Here is an 18714-nt window from a genome sequence, read left to right as displayed (position 1 = left end):
TACAAACCGCTTCACAGTGATATTAGTAAAGTGAACAAAGTACTTATCTAAACAGGAGCAGAATTTAAAAGAGGATGAGCGTTCTATGCAGGAGGCTTTTATGGACTACTAAAATTCCAATTCTGGATTGTTATTTACTGAAGTTATTTAAAGGGGCTGCTGTTCAGGAGTGGCAAATAAAAGTTGATGCATAATGGTAGCCTCCCGTCTTGTAATGAAATCCCAATTGGGTGCCAGGCTGATAGTTGCAGTCGGTTTGCTTGTTAGTGAGGGTTCCAAAATCTTGCAAGCAGTTTATAATTTATGAAATAATGATTATTTCAGGGGAATGATCAGAGGAGCTTCAAAAAAGAAAAATATAATCGAGAATATAAAGCTAACAGTGCATTTCCTACTGGAGTCAAGGCTTTAAGATGAGGACAGCGAGTTCAATTTCGTACAATTCTTAGGCGTGTTGAATCTCTAGCTGATGGCAACTGCATACTTTTCATTCCCTGGAAGATTCTCTACAGTCAGTAATACTGTTTTACAACATCCAGCTCAACTGTTTCTGTAGGTTCTTAAAAAGTGAGCAGCTATTGAGTAATTTTTGCTGTTTCTTGTAACACACTGTTACTCTTAGGCTACCAATCTCCTGAAAAATGTGTGTTGACTAAATTAGTGATTGAGTATCTTACAACCCCAGCAGCATCTTAAATTCCCCATCCACCTGTATTGTTCACATCACAATTTAGTTAACTGTAGGTACAGCAAGATCTTAAATTGAATTTTGGTGCTACTTGAGCAGTGTGATTATGGGAAGTGCTGCCATCTCCGTAATTTACCAGCAATAAAGTTCTTGTCTGTCTTGTGGGGGTTACATAGTTATGCCTCTAAGCATTTTAGACATTTCCTACCAAAGGCGATATACAAAATATGTCGGGTCTGGGCATTACCAACATTAGCATCTTAACAGTAATATAGCGATTGATACACAGAATGTTCAGCTACCAGTTTCAGATCATTTAAATAAGTGAGCACGTATAGTACTATTAAAACAGCAAGACTAAATAAGGTTAAACTGTCATTCTGAAAGAAACATTTATTAAACTGATAAAAACCATTTTAAAACATACATACCCGGATCAATTTTGCAACATTCATGGCCATGCTGGTGCTGAAGTTGCGCACCTGAAAATAAAATACATCTCTTAGTAAAACGTTAAATAATGACTTCTTTCGTGTAGGCCTTGTATGAAGTTAGACACAGTGGTCGCAATCCTCAATTACTAACCAACTGCCAATCTCCCTGAAACCCTTACGGTGATACTTTTTCTCGACATGCGATACATGAATTGCTTAGCTATGCAGTACAGAATCGTATAATATTGAGCTTATGAGCCCTAAACAGCTCATAAAAAAGCAAATTTCCATGCAAAATTACTTGATACAGACATATGTTCTAGAGTCAACAGTTATTTAAAAGCCTAGAGAGGGAGGTTTAACTCTGCTTCAGAAACTGATGGTCGGGCCATGATGGTCCCAAGTCAGCAGTTTACAACGTTTCCCTTCCTAAGATTCCCTTTACTAATCATTGTATTTAGGTATGGTAGGCTATTTGTTCTAATTCAAGTGAAACATGATTTAGCAACAGTGTGCTACTTGATTACATCTTGTGGAAAAAATATAACTAACATTTTTCGAATTGTATTTTCTTTTTATATGAGATGCTTACTGGTATGCTGATTTTCACAATTTGATCAATTTTAAAATCAATAACCAAAATAACAACTAAAAAAATCTAGATGTGATCAAATACGTTATTTTCCATGACGAAATACAAGACAGATTCCTTGACTAAATAGCACAACACAAATGATATTGATGTTTTAAAAGTGTGAACATTTCATTCGATAAAACATCACCCGAAGTCAAAGGAAAGTGCAAGTGTTATGCCTCAAGTTTTACTGCAGGATAAAGCTCTCTGCACCGCTCAACAAGTGGCAATAGTAGTAACAAATATCTTCATTTGCCATTAGGTTATGCATGGAGTCTTCAATTTCCTGTGTGAGCTAAAATGTCGTGCAGTCAAAAAAAAGGGGGGGGGGACCAGGAGCTAGTTAATGGTCCAGTGCCCGCGCTCCTAAATAACCACAGAGTCAACATAAAGGTCATTCGATCATGACCTAACGGAGCCCTGGCAGTGTTCCATAAGCCATGGCGTAGGATGCCCACACCTGGTTGTGGATTAAGATCGGGTGCCGGCTCAAGAGACCTGCCCCATCCTGACGCCTGCTTGCATGTCATACAAGCCTGAATGTGCTGTTCTGACTTTTGAGTCAAAGCCGCTACTTATTTCCTTGAAGATAGTGGCCCCCTCTGATAATTTAGAGGGCCAATGGTACCCCTCTATTATGAAATTTCACTTTCATGCACTACACCACCACCACCTCTACTTGTGGTCCTGATGAAACACCAAGGATCCTTTTGGACAGACATAGGCGTGAAACATGTCGACCTGATCAGTTACCTGGGCACATTGCGCCTGTGCTGGTAACTCCGAACCTACGCGTTGTTTTACTCTACCAAGGGTACCTTCTCATTAAAAGTTCTGTAGGTATACCCTTAGGTAGTTTTTAGCCTCACTACAGGACTCTAGCCACACACCCAACGGCAGTTTTCTAAAAAATCTCCGCCAAAGTGACCCTTCGGGGGACCCGTAGGGCATTGCACCGCCGGCCCGACGAGGAGCAACTGCCCAATGATGAAGCATGACATCCTTCGGGGTGAGTGAGGGCAACAAGAGACAAGAATTGTCTTTTCTCAGCACTTCCCCTGACTCCTGACACTGAGTCCACGACCTAGCACCTTTCCCTTGCTCTCTGCATCACTCCTTTTGGAACAGTGCCCCCCCCCCCTTTCTGTTGACTCTATGAGCTAATATGTCACCATGTCAGGGCAATAAAATACGACATAGAATACGGTCAGACTTCTTTGGCAAAGCAGTGTATGGCCATGTTATCCAGGTTTCAAAATGCAAGGATCACGGGTTTTGATACCCTGCATTAGATTAACAACAAATTATATTCCCAAATGATAGAGTGCAAAGCCCTGGTCTTCAGTTGATAGAAAGAAACCTTCAACTATCTGCGGCCGTCATCTGAGGCAAACCCCAATTCAGGAAATCTTGTGCCCGGTACAACCTTGGACATATATTTTTCGTTTACCCAAAAGCTGCCTACTAGATCTGCTTAGTCTTTGGGGGAGGTAACCAACAAAGAGCACCCTGGGGAGGAGCCAAGCTGGCGACCGAGATGGCTGCATAGGCGCTCGGCTCCGTGAGCCTTCTCACCCCGCGCATACATCCTGGCAACTATCCTGAGCCGTAACGGCATATTTAAGTAGGCGAAGGACAACTTCACTGACCGTTTGCTCCTGAGGCTTTTACGTGCGGCAGACCCGTGGAAATGTCCCCGACTGTTTTGCGGCCTTCATGGAGCTGGGACCGGGGTGTCGAGTGAGGAGAGTATCCGGCCGCGACTGCAACAACAGCGGCCTCTGGTGGGGGTGAGGAGTCGGCCGGAGGGCACCGGAGATCTGATGGGCCGATGGCGACAGTGCCGACCCAGTTCATCTAGTGGAGTGCCTTGTGGGATGTGCGGTGAAGCAGGGTCGAGGGGAGTGCACGATACTTGGCCCCCTTTCCAGTGTTGTGTCCGGGCATGACTAATGACTTCTCCCGGAATCGGCGGGCGGCTCCCAGGGAGCGGCGGAGATTTTGTTTAGCCTTTTGGTGACCCTTCGCTGGGAAGCCTGCCTTGACTTTCGGGGTCCTCATGGTGACTCCTGTTGCACCCTGGTGTGGGGCCCGGTCCCGAGGTGAGGTGGAGAAGGACGAGGCCGGATCAGCTAAGATGGCAGACGGCACCCTCTTACGCAGACCACGTCCAGGCAGAGAGGCTGCTGTGCGGGAGAGTCCTGGGGTCTGGTGACACGAGACAGAGCCCACGTCCAGAGATATACTGGCTGCGCTAACAACCCTGCATACGACCCTGATCCGGGACGCCTGGGATCTGGGAAGAAGGATGGCCGCCATTGTTGTCCCACCGTTCCACACGGGCATAGTTCGATCTCAAGGAAGCGCCGATGTGCCCGCCTCTGCGTCAGTGATGAGTGCTCCAGCTACGCCTATGTTCGTGGAGACGCTGGAAGACCCGGTTCATAAGATCGCTTTGGACAGATCTGTTGTACATGTGAGTGACTCGTCGGGGCACTTATCTATTCGGCGGCTGGGGCAACAACGTCGATCTATGGTTTGGGCTGCCCCGGCGGCGTTTCAGCTCTTACCGGATGGTGTGACTCTCTTTCCCTGGCTGGTGAGACTGTGTCCGGACTGGAGGATGTTTTCGGGGTCGATACTGACACAGACGGATTTCCGCCATACATACTCGGCTGGGTTTTGGTGGCTGAAGTCCCATGGAATAACAACACTGCCCTGTCCGCCCGGATCACTTGGACCCTCCACGCTGCTCTGTATGCCGATTGATAAGTGGACGTATGTTGGTACTACTGATAGGAAAGGCCAGGGGTGAGACCGTCTAGGACATAGTGGAACTTATTGTTGGCTGACTGTGATTTGGGGGACACTCAGCGGGGATGTTATTGATTGTGCAATCGGTGATTAATGTTTTCCATGGCTATTCTGATTTTGCTTTTGGGATGTTTACTGTGCGCGGTGGTGGGGGCGGGTGGCCAGATCGATGGCCCTTCCCCTCATTTTTCCTCTTTTTCTATATTTCGGGTCTCTTATTTAGGGCGACAGGCACGCTGCTGGGGGGGATAGGCCGTAGCCTTCTGCAGGGGTGCAGGGTGGGGGGTAGGGGATGGGGTTTGTCAATTTGGCCTTTCTTTGTTTCTATGGCCCTTTGTCTTTCTTCCTTTTTGGTGTCGTCGTTTTTCATGTTTCCTACAGTATGTTTCGTCTTGAGGGGTGGGGTGCAGCTTTGCTACGTAACGTGTTTGTTTTTACATTTATCCTGACTCGTGTGCCTTACCCCCATTACTTCAAACGTATTTGCACTATTTGCGGATTTCCTGCTTCGTGCTTGCTATTGTAGGACCATGTATGACCGTATGGCATTGATTCTGAGTTTTTCTTTATTGTAAAATGAACCTTCTCACATCCTGCATCTTGCACAGTACGCTTGAATACAAGTCATATCCTGGACACTTATTAGACCCTGATTTTCGGGCTGCTGTATTTTTCTACATTGATTTGCTGTACTTACGACTTGACTAGAGGCCGGTCGGGGTGGTTGTAGGCCCATACTTGTATTAACTTGAAGTGACAATAAAGGTTCTCAAAAAAAAAAAAATAATAAAATAAAAACAAAGAGCACCCCGCCTCAAACTCCAGCACTTGCTTTCATAGAATGCTAAGCAAAAACTAGACTGCTAAACGGCATTCATCTTGACCAAGTGCACGTCTTCTAGAAACCGTTAAAGGAATCTCACGCATATGGACCACAAACAATAATTGGCAAATTTGTCTCTTCTTTAAGAGAGATAAAATAATACTAAGACACTGAGTTGGCAAAAAACACCAAAGGACAAAGGAAGTACAACCTGCCATTTCCAGTGATAGTTGATGCAACGCATGCCTCTTCTTCAAAGAAAGCACCAAGGGACAAGTCGACGTGTGGTCAAGTACTGACTGCACAGCATGAGGGGACAACTAGGTGCGTGTAAGCATGCATCAGAAACACAAAGTTTTAATGTCTTCTTTTAAGAGCTCATGTGCATTTCAATCATATCTTTCAACACTGCATGCTCAATCTTGCATAAGTACTGTCCACTCCCTTTACGACATTCAAAGCCCATTGCGTGTGTAAGCAGTCATCGTCACATATTTTTTATTAGCATAGCACCGGAAGACCTTTTCCACGTCTAACTGAAATATTTCTCTGCCTCAAAGAATCCTTCCACAGTTCAGCCCACTACTATTAACCTGCTTTACTTTCTAAATCGATTTTTACAATGAAATTCAGGACCCACTAAAGTGCAATCCAGCTACTCCGCTCCTTTTAACCTCTTCATTTTGTCAGTATGCAATTATACCACTGAAGCAGCACACTTATAGTCAACAAGAGACTAGGCTTCAGCTCCCCAGATTTTCTCACAATTACATACATATATGGGGGGGGTGGAGGTGAGGAGACTGCTGGTCTGTGGACAGAGGTACAGGAGAGCTGGGAACATCCAGAAGGAGACACGGACTCTGAACAGGGAGAACAGGAGGGCAACCAAGATGGAGACCCTGGTGTGAGAGAGGAAGCAAACACCCACTGAAGAGACCAGACCCCTTGACTTCTGAGGTATGGCATCACCCCATGTTGTGCTGTCTGCCTTCTCCTATGCCCCCCTACATCCTTCCTCTTCCCTCCCCCCCCAGATGTGGATAATCTGCCCCTTGGGGCTCTGGACGCACATCCCACTATTGCCCAATTATCTACACCTCCTCCAACCTCCCTCTTACAATTTAGTACGTACGCACCCTGAGAAACCTTGATTATTACCCCTTTTTGTGGGTGTTACTTTTTGCCACTTCCACTGTTTCCCCCTTCCCTCACTCCTGACCCAGAGTCATTCGGGCCCTATGGCACATGATGCCTATTTTACTGTGACCATGCTTAGGTGGGTTCGGCGATGACACACTATGGACAACCCAAATTGAGAGTCTCACTTAGTTGAAAATAGACTAGAAAATTAATACATCCTGGGCTTGTGCACTAAACATGCAAATTATTGCCTGTAACCTGTTTTTTCCTGTCTTTTTGTAAAATACCAACTCTTGCTTACTGAACCACCTTTGTTGGGACATGAACCTATTTGTAGTATATTTGTTTTCACCAAATTGTAATAAAATGTTATATATTTTACCTACTGGCGGTCACCAGTAGGTAGTTATAGTTAGGACCTATTATCCATAGGAAATCCGCAACATTCTATTTGGAATAACTTTGGCATCGGTTGACGAATCTTTGTGAAATTTTGAAAACTCGTGGTCCGCTCCTATCCTGAAAGTCTTGGGGTGATTCGTCAAGCAATGGTCGAGAAAAAAGGGGGGTCCCAAAACATGCTTTCCCCATGCAGTTTTCCATCATTTTCCTAACTGCTGAACATAATTACACCAAATTTGGCAAAAAGGTAGCCCTTGGTTCAGTAATTACACCAAATTTGGCAAAAAGGTAGCCCTTGGTTCAGTAATTACACCAAATTTGGCAAAAAGGTAGCCCTTGGTTCAGAGTCGTGCCTTTTGGTTAAATGGTGTAAATACGTTCTGTAGTTCCTGAGAAAATCATAGCTATATTTATGGCCGCGCAGTATCCGCACACCCTGCCGAGCACGAGCTGTATGCTAATAGGCTGTCAACACTTCAAACCAGGAAGTGTTGGCAGCCATCTTGTGCCTCTATAGAACCGAGGCACAAGAAAGCAGAAAATAAAACCTTGCAAAACGCAAAAAGGGGGCAGGGTAGAAACACCCTGACCCCCTAGGCCTGCTCAGGGAGTCCCACAAGGAACCCCGGGGCCCAAAAAAAGCATATTTTTTAAAGGAGTAGAAAAAAAACTGCGAGATTCGCGCACCCAGCGGCGCGAATTTCGGCCGAAATAAAAAAAAAACAAGCCCCCGGTGGAGGGGGGTAAGTACCAGGAGCAATGTTTTTACCAGCCCTGGGGACTGCCACCCCCCGGGGCTTCGTTAAAATAAGTGCGGGGAGCTCTCAGGCAAAACTATACTGGTTTGTTCTGTCTGGCACGAGAATTCCTCCTGCCTATTTTAACTGACTGTTCGGTCTTGCTATTCCTAGGGTCTTTTTATTTCTTAAAGACTTCACAGCAAGCGACCATACTCTGTAAGAAATATACTGGGAGAAAGAGGGTTCAAATTGGGTCATTTGATGCAGAACGTATACTACTGCAGATTATTCTTTCAGGCATTGTATAGTAGGAAGGTAGCCATCTCCCCACGTCCACGTCTCTGTACAGACCTGTACTGCACGAGGCTGCTGCAGATCTGGAGGGTCTATGTTTGGACTACACTATTGCTGACATTTTGCTAACTGGAAACCATAGGTAGCAATTTCAATTCTGAATCAATCGGCCAATGTTCCTCTGGCTTACCGCAGACTTCTTTAAATTCAACAAATCTCTGAAATCCTGAGCAACCTGAAACATGTTTTGGACAGTGTTGACTATGAATATAGGAAACTCAAATTAATTCCATTTCTGACAATTGTCTAGGGTCACAGTGAAATAATTCCATAGACAAAAATATGTACACCTACAAAATGCCACTCAATAAAAAATGTAAATCGTAAAAAAGACATCCCGTTCTATTTTTTAACAAAAATATTATTACACCTTTTACACTTGTCTTTCTAGTACTTTTTCAGAGCTCACCCATATCTACTGTGGCTCGCCATCTGTGGCAACTAGAAGTAGATTCCCTGTGACCCGGTCACTCTAGGCAAGTGAATCCTTTCCAACAAGGGGACCACAAGTACCAACTTCTTTGGGGAGCCAGGGCTTGAGACCAAGCAATATTTAGGCTAAGGCACCCAAGCCTAGGCTCTGCAAATGAAGCAAGGCGCCAGCAGTGAGGCTTTCATTTTCTAAATTCAGACTCCTGCAGCTGCTTCACAGCATGACAGCAGGTGTGGAGGTTACAGGTGGTGCTGTGACATAGGGCAACCCGTCCTAGGGCTCTCACTGTGGTGGGTAGTAAAGGTTTTCTAAACTCGAGTTTTAGAGGAATGTGCCCACTAGCACTTGAATCCTAACATCTGCTTCTGAAGCGCAGACTGACAATTGACCAATGAAGTGACTAACCTTTGATTGCTTTCAAGAATAAGGCTGAAAATCAGAAACACAGTTTCCAAGTAGCCCATTGTCTTGCGTCACATCTTTAGACAATTCCTTATTTTCAAATCCTACAATACTGCATTCTGGGATGGCACCAAGAGAGAGCCAGGCTTCCTTGGCACACCCTAACAGTATTGGAATATTTCATGACAGGCATTTCTGATCTATCGTTTTTTTTAAGCAAATTTATGTGAAAACTGTGCTTTAAAATACATTAAATTACCCAATTGTTAAAATATTCTCAGGGGAAGAATCAATTTAAAAAACTCTTGGAAGTGGTCTATCTCGCTCACTCACTGGAATTTGATACAAATATTACAAACATGTCAACATTTCGAAAAAGGAGCAGGGCTTTAAGTGGGCCGGGTCCTGCCAGTGCTCAGCACTGTTCTAAAAAAAACAAGTGCTGAGACAGGTCCTTATCGGGCTCCCCTCTTTTGCCCTTACCCTCGGAGTGAAAAAAACATAAATCTTAACTCTGCAGCAGTACCACCCTTCGCTGCCTTTGATGGAACTTCAAAGAGCCTTGTTATAGCTGTTTCAGTCTCAGCATTTTCTAAATTATATACAATGAATCCATAGTTGTGGCTTTTTTATCTTATGCAACTAACAACCATTGACAAAACCAATAGTTCGGGATTTTTGTGGGTGTAATGTTACTTGTATTATCTGGATGCAATGACAGAAGCAGCAAAATACTAGTCGGGTGGCACACTATACAAAGCACAGATTTTAAGCAGGCGTGTTTTGAAGCCATGCCCCATCCCCAGTTTTTTCATCCTACTTAAAACCCTGGAAAGACGACAGTGAGAATAAAAATCGGAGGAATTTATTTTCCCTATTACCTAACAAATGAAAAAGAAGCAATTTTAGGCAAGAGACAACTAAAGTAAAGCAATTTTCAACTTTAAAATGGGGTATGTTGGCATGAATAAAATATTACAATCCATAACATTCACAGAGCACCAGCCGCCACCACTGGCGAGTAGAAGAGGCAGGAAGCAGAAAGAGCAGTAAGGGAAGCTTCCTCATGGCTAACAACAGTGCTGACATTTCCTAAGTGAATAAAAGCACCATGTTGCTAAACTGCCATTCTTTCCAATCTACTCTCAATAATGTGTCTCGTGACTCGATCCCAACCAATAATTTCCAAGAACTTGGCTCCATGGAGGCCGCTCACTTATGTGGTAGGTCTTTCGCCAACAGAGCGCCAGTGAAGTACTTTCACGTAACCAGTCATACTTGTTAGATAATCTCCCGCAAACGCCGGGTCACTCATGACAGACTTCTAGCAGGTCACCTTTGCATGTATTGGACGGCTTGCATTTTTTGCTTTACCAGCCCTCCTCCGAGAAATGCTCATTACAGGGGACCCTCAGCTTTAACAGAAACTAATCGACCGTCTCTACGTGGCCGTAATCTACCTGCTGCTGGAGCCCGGCTGCTGCTGCCATCTTCTCACTCGGGCCCACCGCTGCTGCTAGGAAGGTCAAACCGGCGCCTCGCCTGCACGAACGGGGCTTGCAAAAGAGACAACGGACCAAAGTGCACGCGTTGTCTTCCTACACAGACACGAACGTGGCGGCCATATTGAAACATTATTATTTCTAATAGTTTTTCTCTAAGCTCTCTAGTTATTAATATAGCTTCGTACACATGGAGCTAGACCCATTAAATAATGTAAACATTTAGCCAATTTTAAAAGTATGCAAACGTGTTTATAAAGTATATCGACACCATTAAAAAGACGTTAAGTGACACGATAAGGATAAGAGCATGTGCGAAGGCTCTGCGCATGCTCAGTAAACTAACGACCTACGTTGGCTCGCAAAGGAGAAACTGGTGTCCTCCTACTGTTCTTATAGGTCGAATTTACCAGAAAGCACAGGTTGCAAATACATATAGTAGACTTATACGACTTTAATATTACCACTCTCATATGCTTGCTTATTTGGACGGCTTCCCTTCATTGTCCCAATTTGATACTCAACTGAAGCATATCATCTGCACCATCCCTGTGTTTTAGCTGATTTCTTACTTCCACTGTTCACTTTTAGGGAACTACATTTCCGTCTAGTTTGCTAACCACATGATTGCTCACTATTGGCTTCGTGGTTTGTAACTCACATTTGCTTACTGGCTCTGTTTGTTTTAGACTGTCCAGCTTGAGTCAGCTTGAGTTTGTCCCTTCTCCAAAATCTATTTACTGTATTCCACCATTCAAGGCCTTTAAAACCTATTCTTATCTTGTTACATTTGCTGTGCATTCAAAAGCAGCGTCAAATGTCAGGTGATTTCTTCTAGGGAGCTTGGTGTTTACTTTTCTTTCTTTGATTTGAAAGTTAGAGGATCTATATAACAATCATGCTCGCTATTGGGGTGAGGGGGGGAGGGGGGCACACAACCACATCTAAATGTCTGTAAATGAACTGTGAAGATATATCAGAATTAGAAAAGCACAAATTAAGCACATTTGGGTCATTCTGAAGTGCAATAGCAACAAATATTTTAATAAGATTAAAATTAATCACTACACTAAGGATGACATTTTCACACATTATCGTTTGTGCCCTGTATACGTTTATCATTAAACCTGTATGTCTGTGCAAATGTATTGGTCATTTCAATTGATGATGTGTTTTTTTTAATTTCTTTTTTCAGAGTTTTTTATAGCGCAAATTTGACCCGAATCGGGTATCAGAGCGCTTTACATAGCACCAGTTGCATTACATGAGGACGAGGACACATTCATTTTTGTTAGGCACAGGGAGATTAAGTGATTTGCCCAGAATCACAGGATGATCAGCGCCATTGCAGAGACTTAAATCCAGTTCCCCAGATTCGAGGTCGACCGCCCTAGCTGTTAGGCCAACTGTTGACTGTAATGGCAGTATGCTACCATACCATGCATACTTTACTTTTCCACACTCCTCTCTACTCTGCACCACTACACACCACTGCAGCCTACTCTGCAGCACTCCACACTGTGTCATTGCACTCTACACTGCACCGCTCCACTCTCCTCTGCAACACTACACAGTATGCGACTCCACGCCACTCCACATTGAGTCACTGCACTCTACTCGGCACCACTCCACTCTACGCCTCTCTACTCTTCTCCACTACTCTATGCCAATGCACTCTACCCCACACTATTCTACTATGCAACACTGCCTCTTTCGACACTGCTTTCTACATTACTCCACTTTGCACCACTCCCCTCTATGCCACTCTACTGTGCAACACTGCACTTTATGCCACTGCACTCTACACCAATATGCTCTACTTTGTACCACTCCACTCTACACCAGGGCAGCCTATACCAATCCACTCTATACAACTCTAGTCAACACTGTACGTTACTCTACTCTAAGCCACTCTTCTCCACCGTGCACCACTCCGCTCTACCTTGAAACAATCTACTCTACGCCATTGCACTTAGCACCATTGCACTTGACTCTGCTCTGTGCCACTTAACTCTACTTTGCATCACTACACTCTACGCTTATGCACTCATCACCACTTTACTAGAAACCAATGCACTCTATGCCACTGCACTCTACACCACTCTACTCAACACCTGTTACACCCAGAAACAAGACGCTGAGAAGAAGCAATGTGAACACTATCAGAAGTTCTCCAGACATGTCATCAAGAGACATAACTACTTCCAATTCCTTTATGATGAGATATATAAACATGTTCTGATTCTTATCAGAGTAGTGGCATGAACAGAACAGATGAGCATGAAAGACGAATAGTGTTTTACTGTTGTAAGCAATAGGAAGGAGAGAGTATCTAGGGGAGAATTCAGCCAGTGTGGTATGGGCGCTCTTCCACCACTCTCCTTTGTGAGTAATTACACGTTCCGGGATTCAGTATTTGCAGGACGTTTAGTCTGCACTAAGCATTGCTATCTGCGACAACTGAGTGTATGTGAAGTCGGCGCAGAGGCTGTATTTGCCTTCGCTTCTAGTTCGAAGATTGGCCTCCTATGAAAGTTTGGTGTAGATTGTTCTGCTGCACACACTTGTGCCTCATAGTCAGTTGGTTTGTCTGATTGGGGGTTTACATTAACTCGGAGGGTTACTACCGGGATCGTGGTTATTTAACATTCTTGACTATTGATTGTTTTGACCTTATGAGCAGCACTCTGTGCTATCAACAGCTTGGCTGCCAAAGTGAGGATTATATATTCCTTCTAGCAGCGCTCTATCGAGGATCATAAAGCGCTGTTGACTTGGAGACATACCTGATACTACAGCGTGATATGGTGGTGAATATCACAGCTGATTTGGGAAGTGATGACAATGGCTGCTATGCTGAAAGAATAAGCATGATTGTTCTCTAAAGTTATTCATAAGAGTATTATTATTTTGCCATTAAAAGGGGTTCTTCTAGAGTTCCTAAGGCTTTGCTCTCCCCCTGTGAAGCAAGGTTTTTACTGCTACTGGTGGGTTCTGTATGAGTATATCAGCACATCTTATGAAAACAGATGTTCTTATGGCATATTGTGGTATAAATAAATAACTCTCTCCTCCTATTCCAGCAATCAAAGAAAAGCCTTATTATGAGAGTATTGGGACATGAAAATGTTACATACACTACTCTGCTAATTCAAGTCTGGTATTTTCTTCTGCAGATAACAGGTGTTAGAATGTTCTATATAATTTGTGTTAGAGAAGATGCCACAGAAACGCTGATGATGACTTTTCCTTTGTAGGAGTCCTTCCCAGCTGTTCCCTTCCCTACCTTCCCTCACTTGATCACTTCAATCTTCTGCACTTTTTTAGCATTCAGAATTGAGGCTGTCGAGAGGTGGACCTTATTAAGCAATTAACTGAGCCTGAGGAATTTGCCAGGTTGACAGAGCCACTGCACTTTATGCCACTCCACTCTACACCTCTGAACTCTAACCAGCCACACTTCACTTTACCCTGAACAACTCTACTCTACACAACTTCACTCTACTGTATGCGCCACTGCTATCTACTCTGCCCCACTCTACTCTACTCCACTGCATTCTATGTCACTCTACTCTACTACACTACAATGTACGCCAGTGCACTCTACACCACTTTGTTCAAAACCAATACACTCTTACGGCCAGATTCGTCATTGTAAAATCGGCTCGCAAAGGGCCAGATTCTGAGAATCCGGCCCTTTGCGAGCGCTAGTTTTGCATTTGGGATTCATCATCCCAAATGCAAAAATCCCAATGACAGAAAGCGCAAAATTGCGAAGAATCGCATTTAAGGATTCCTTAAATGCTATTCATGAACCTTTTAAAAATTGCGAATTCGCAATATGGGGCCGCTATTTACCGCGAAGTGTAACTTCATGGTAAATAGCGAAAATATTGCATGTTACACACACACATTTCCTTTGGACATGTGGGTGCGGAACACCTGTGTACATTTGCATTTCAGGGGTGCTACAGGGTGTCCTTTGGACACCCTGGCACCCTTGAAATCGCTTCCTTATTTGCGATTCGCTAATTGCTAATCGCAAATAAGGAATGACTCCTCATACATTTCTATGGGCCTTTGGCCCATAGGAATGAATGGGGAGTCATTCCTTATTTGCGATTAGCAATTAGCGAATCGCAAATAAGGAAGCTGCAGAAATCGCATTTAATTGTGCAATTTCTACATGAATCCCGTTTTGCGAGTCCTTAATAGCGATTCCTTAATAATCGCTATTAAGGACTTGCAAATCGGGACATTGATGAATCTGGGGGTAAGTCACTGCACTCTATACCAATTTACTCTGCACTGCTGTTCTTTATGTCACTTCACTCTAGGCCACTCTACTCCATTAAACTCTACTCCACTCTATGCTACTCCACTAGACAACACTGTACGCAACTCCCTCTATGCCAGTGTTTCCAGACTTTTTAGAACTACAAAATGCTTTTTCGTACGACAAGTTTTCGTGCCCTACCTACGTTTAATAGACATGAGGAGGGCGATTTTTTTAAATGTAATAAAACATCATGAGGTAGAGCATTCTTATTTGCAGACAGCGCTTTTCTGCTGAAAAGGTCACTAAATTTGCACAGTCATACAGTTTTATAGATAAAACTATTTTGCATACAATGATAATGCATGGAAATATGAACTCTTTCTTTGAAATACAGCAAATTAAACTCGGTAAATATAGAATTTAAAGGCATCTTTATTTATTGCCTGGACTTCTGCAACCCATCAAAAATCGCTTCGCGACCCACCAGTGGGTTGTGACCCTTAGTTTGGGAAACACTGCTCTATGCCACAGCATGCCACTTTAGTCCACTCTATTCTACAACACACTACTCCACTCTGCGCCACTCCACTCTACGTCACTCACCTATACAACACTCTACTCCACTCTAGGCCATTCCACTCTCCTACGCTACTCCATTCTATGCTACTTTACTCTACAACACTCTTCTCCACTCTACTCAACTCCCTCTATGCTACTCCACTATGCTCTACATCCATCCACAACACTATGCCACTCCACTCTACTCCCCTTCCACTCTACTACATTCTACTCACTCCACAACATTCCATGGCACTCAGCTCTACGCACACTCCACACCACTCCATAATACTCCACTCTACTCCACTTTACGACACACCACTCCATGTCACTCTCATTTAGCCCACTAGCTTTAAGCCATGCTGAATAGTAGCCACGCTGGTGTACAACATGGCTAAAACATACTAGCAAAGCCAATAGCTCTTCCTTAGCTGAGGCCTAGTGGCTTTGTCAAAGCTTATTTTCCTTTTGTTAAGTACTCCATGAGAGCGCATGTGTTTTTCAGCTCTCTTCCTTGTGTGTTTCAGTGTCCTGCCCCCTCAAATACCTGCGGTGCCCCAGTGCTTACTTTGAGCCTGTGGCACCAGCACTTAACTGTTAACACCTTCACTTATGCCAGTTTGCCACACGGTGGCGCTGTCAGTTGAATTCAGAATTCAGAGATAAGTACAACAGCTGTTTATTAATTCAATACACAATAAAAATGACTAAAGTACCACCCAGGCCGTTTTTATAGCTTTGGGGCCTGGAATTGTCATGCGCCAAGAGTGTGATGATTAGTAGTGTATTGGTACCGTCATTAGCCACTCTGGCAGGGGCAATGGGTGATGCAAGTTGCAGTGGCCTTCTGACAAGGGCCCCGCCCCTACTCTTATTTTTTTGCAAATTAGGCACTACTGTGCCCACTCTGTGTTGCAGGTTTGCTCATATGTGTCTCCCAACCAAACTCCCCTCATGCCCTGCACTTTGTATTTCTTTCTCATTTGTGTGCTTCTCCTCAAACCCTTGTGCTGCGCTCTCTCATGCGCTGCTTCTTCCCTCCCCTGCCGACTCTCTTCCACTCCCCCAACAAGCTCCTCTGTTGCCCTTCCCGCCCCCATCTTTTGTAATATCTTATTATTTATTTATTTTAAATATTTTAAATTGCTGATAGTCCCTCCACCTTAAACATACCTCATGCTTCTTCGTTTACATTTTTTAAATATTTGCCAATACATTTCCATCTCGCCCTAGTCCTTTTGTAAGTGCATATGCGTAATGGCACACATGGCACGGCATCACATTTCTTTTTTGCATTGGAAAAGCAAAGAGGTTCTAAAATCGAGACCTATTTGCTCTGTCAAAGTGTGTTTTCTGGCCTTCAGCTCAGTGGTGCTGTGGTGGATGTATCTGCAGGAATTGTGCAAAGCTCTGTTCTGAGACATTTTAATATTGTTTCAAAATTTGTGGGGAATTCTTTAAAGTGGTTTGTGTCTCCTTCTGCTCTGCCACTCAGTCAATACCATCCAGTACTTTTCTCTGTTTTTACTAGTTTTTTATTGTCTTGTTATAACTTTTCAGTAATCTATGTTTTTTATCATGTTCTTTAACTGACCCATTTAGTTCCAAAATTGATACTGAATTAAAACCAGACCATTTTTAGGTCTCGCCTGTCGATGCGCATGCGCATCGAGCTTGCGAGCCTATTGCGGCTTAAACAACTTTTAACTAAGAAGCAAGGAATCGTGGCGATTCCTTGCAGTGCCCGTGACTTTTAAGCTCAATGCGCATGTGCATTGAGCTTAAAAGCGCGTGCACATGCCCCCAGCCGCCTGCCTTGCCTACTCTCCCAGCTGGTGCCGCTCCACCCCCTGCGGCATCAAAGGCTTTCACGGCCGGCCGGCCATGCTTTCAGTTTCACGACCGGCCGGCCGTGTGAAGTGCATTTCAAAGCCCGCTCTCCCTGCTCCGCCCCCTGCTCCGGCCGAGACGCATTTCTCCTCCCTCCTCCCCCCTCCTGGGTCAGGTTACCCTGCTTTCTCTTTCGCTTTTTTTTCACCCGGTGACATTGTTGCCTTTAGCCCTTCCCTCACCTCCTCAAGCCGTTCAAGTTGTAAATTCCATGCTCCCCTCTCGCTGTCCATGTTGTCCACCTTCTGACTCCTGGGCAGCGTGATAAGGAAGGCAACATGATGGCGCACACTCCCTGCTGCTTTACCGTGAAGCGTGTCCATGTATGCGAGTATGCTTCATAGCGTTTTAACTTAGCCTGTTAAATCTATTATCCGCACTCCATACATTCCATTCCTGCTATCTTTGTTTACCACGCTCCATCTGCACACGCTTTACCATGAAGCACGTCAGGGTATGTGAGTATGCTTCAAAGCGCTTTAACTTGGCCATGTTAAATCTATTACCCGTACTCCTTATGTTCCGTTGCCGATTTTGTAGTTGTTTCTATCCCCTGGGGTAAATAGCTAACTCACAGGGTTTAAGAGCGCATCAAACAGCTTGCTATTTTAAAACACGCTTCTTTCCTACGTATGCAAGCTATATCTAAGGATTCTGACGTGCATATAAACCGGACGAGGCAGGGCGAGTGCAAACGTTTACAACACTTCAACAACGGATTATAATAATGAATGGGCCATCATAGCAAGTTAAGTCTTAAATATACTTATTTATAAACTAGGGGTGATGCTTTGGACAGGTAATGTAATAGGCAGCTGGCTGGAGCATAACTCTAGCGCCTCCTGACAAAGTACTGTTAAACTAACAAAAGACCCCTTGGCAAGTTTCAATATTAATCACTGATCATAGAGTCTGCGAAGTCGCCCACTGTGTGAAAGCTGCAGAGACCGCAATTATCTATTAAATATTCAATTTACTATCAACTTTTTGCAAATGGTCGTGGCAGTAAAGCAATTCAATTAGGGACATCTTCGCTCAGTATTTTTTTTAAAGTATTTTGCCCAAAGAAGATAAAACACAAGTTCGCTCACATAACCCGCAAAATACATGTTTACTTTTCCTCTGTCTTATAGCTCAGGTCTGTGAAATCCTATTGCAACGACAGACATTGTGAGCCTTTCAACAAACACTGAGGCGTTGCTTCATGCGGCCTGTTATAATTTATTTTTTGGTGTTACCGGTTACTGAAGGAAGCCTGTTACATATTAACCCTTTGGAAACAAACGTGTTTCACGACCGGCCGGCCGTGTGAAGTGCATTTCAAAGCCCGCTCTCCCTGCTCCGCCCCCTGCTCCGGCCGAGACGCATTTCTCCTCCCTCCTCCCCCCTCCCCATGCACCCTCAGTGGGCTGAAGAATTGCCAGAATGCAATATCACAGGCTTAGCTCTTGTTTACGTTGGTAGTTCTCGTGGTGATTGGCTTGTGTGGTAGGTTTAAATAATCTTACCCTTATCGCACACCCATGTCTGGTTTAAAGACTGCGTTGCTTGCAGTTTGCGCCTTTCCCCGTCAGCCCAAGAACAGACGTGCTGCCATACTGACACCCGCCAGGTTGTG

The 18714-nt window shown here is 44.2% G+C and overlaps 1 protein-coding gene across 1 annotated transcript in view; it reads right to left on the bottom strand.

The window, feature by feature from the left end:
• Window positions 1–10465, bottom strand: part of ATP5PO (ATP synthase peripheral stalk subunit OSCP) — an 86572-nt gene extending 76107 nt beyond the window's left edge. Inside the window, exons 1-2 of the mRNA XM_078656930.1 lie at window positions 10328–10465; window positions 1120–1170 (exon numbers count right to left, since the gene is read on the bottom strand). Of these exons, the coding sequence (XP_078513056.1) occupies window positions 1120–1170; window positions 10328–10357 (81 nt within the window). The 5' untranslated portion in view covers window positions 10358–10465. The remainder of the gene's footprint in view (window positions 1–1119; window positions 1171–10327) is intronic.
• Window positions 10466–18714: the final 8249 nt, after the last annotated feature.

The sequence above is a fragment of the Lissotriton helveticus genome, chromosome 8 (genome assembly GCF_964261635.1).
Source record: "Lissotriton helveticus chromosome 8, aLisHel1.1, whole genome shotgun sequence".
Taxonomy (NCBI): domain Eukaryota; kingdom Metazoa; phylum Chordata; class Amphibia; order Caudata; family Salamandridae; genus Lissotriton; species Lissotriton helveticus.
This window is presented reverse-complemented; position numbering and strand designations above follow the sequence as displayed.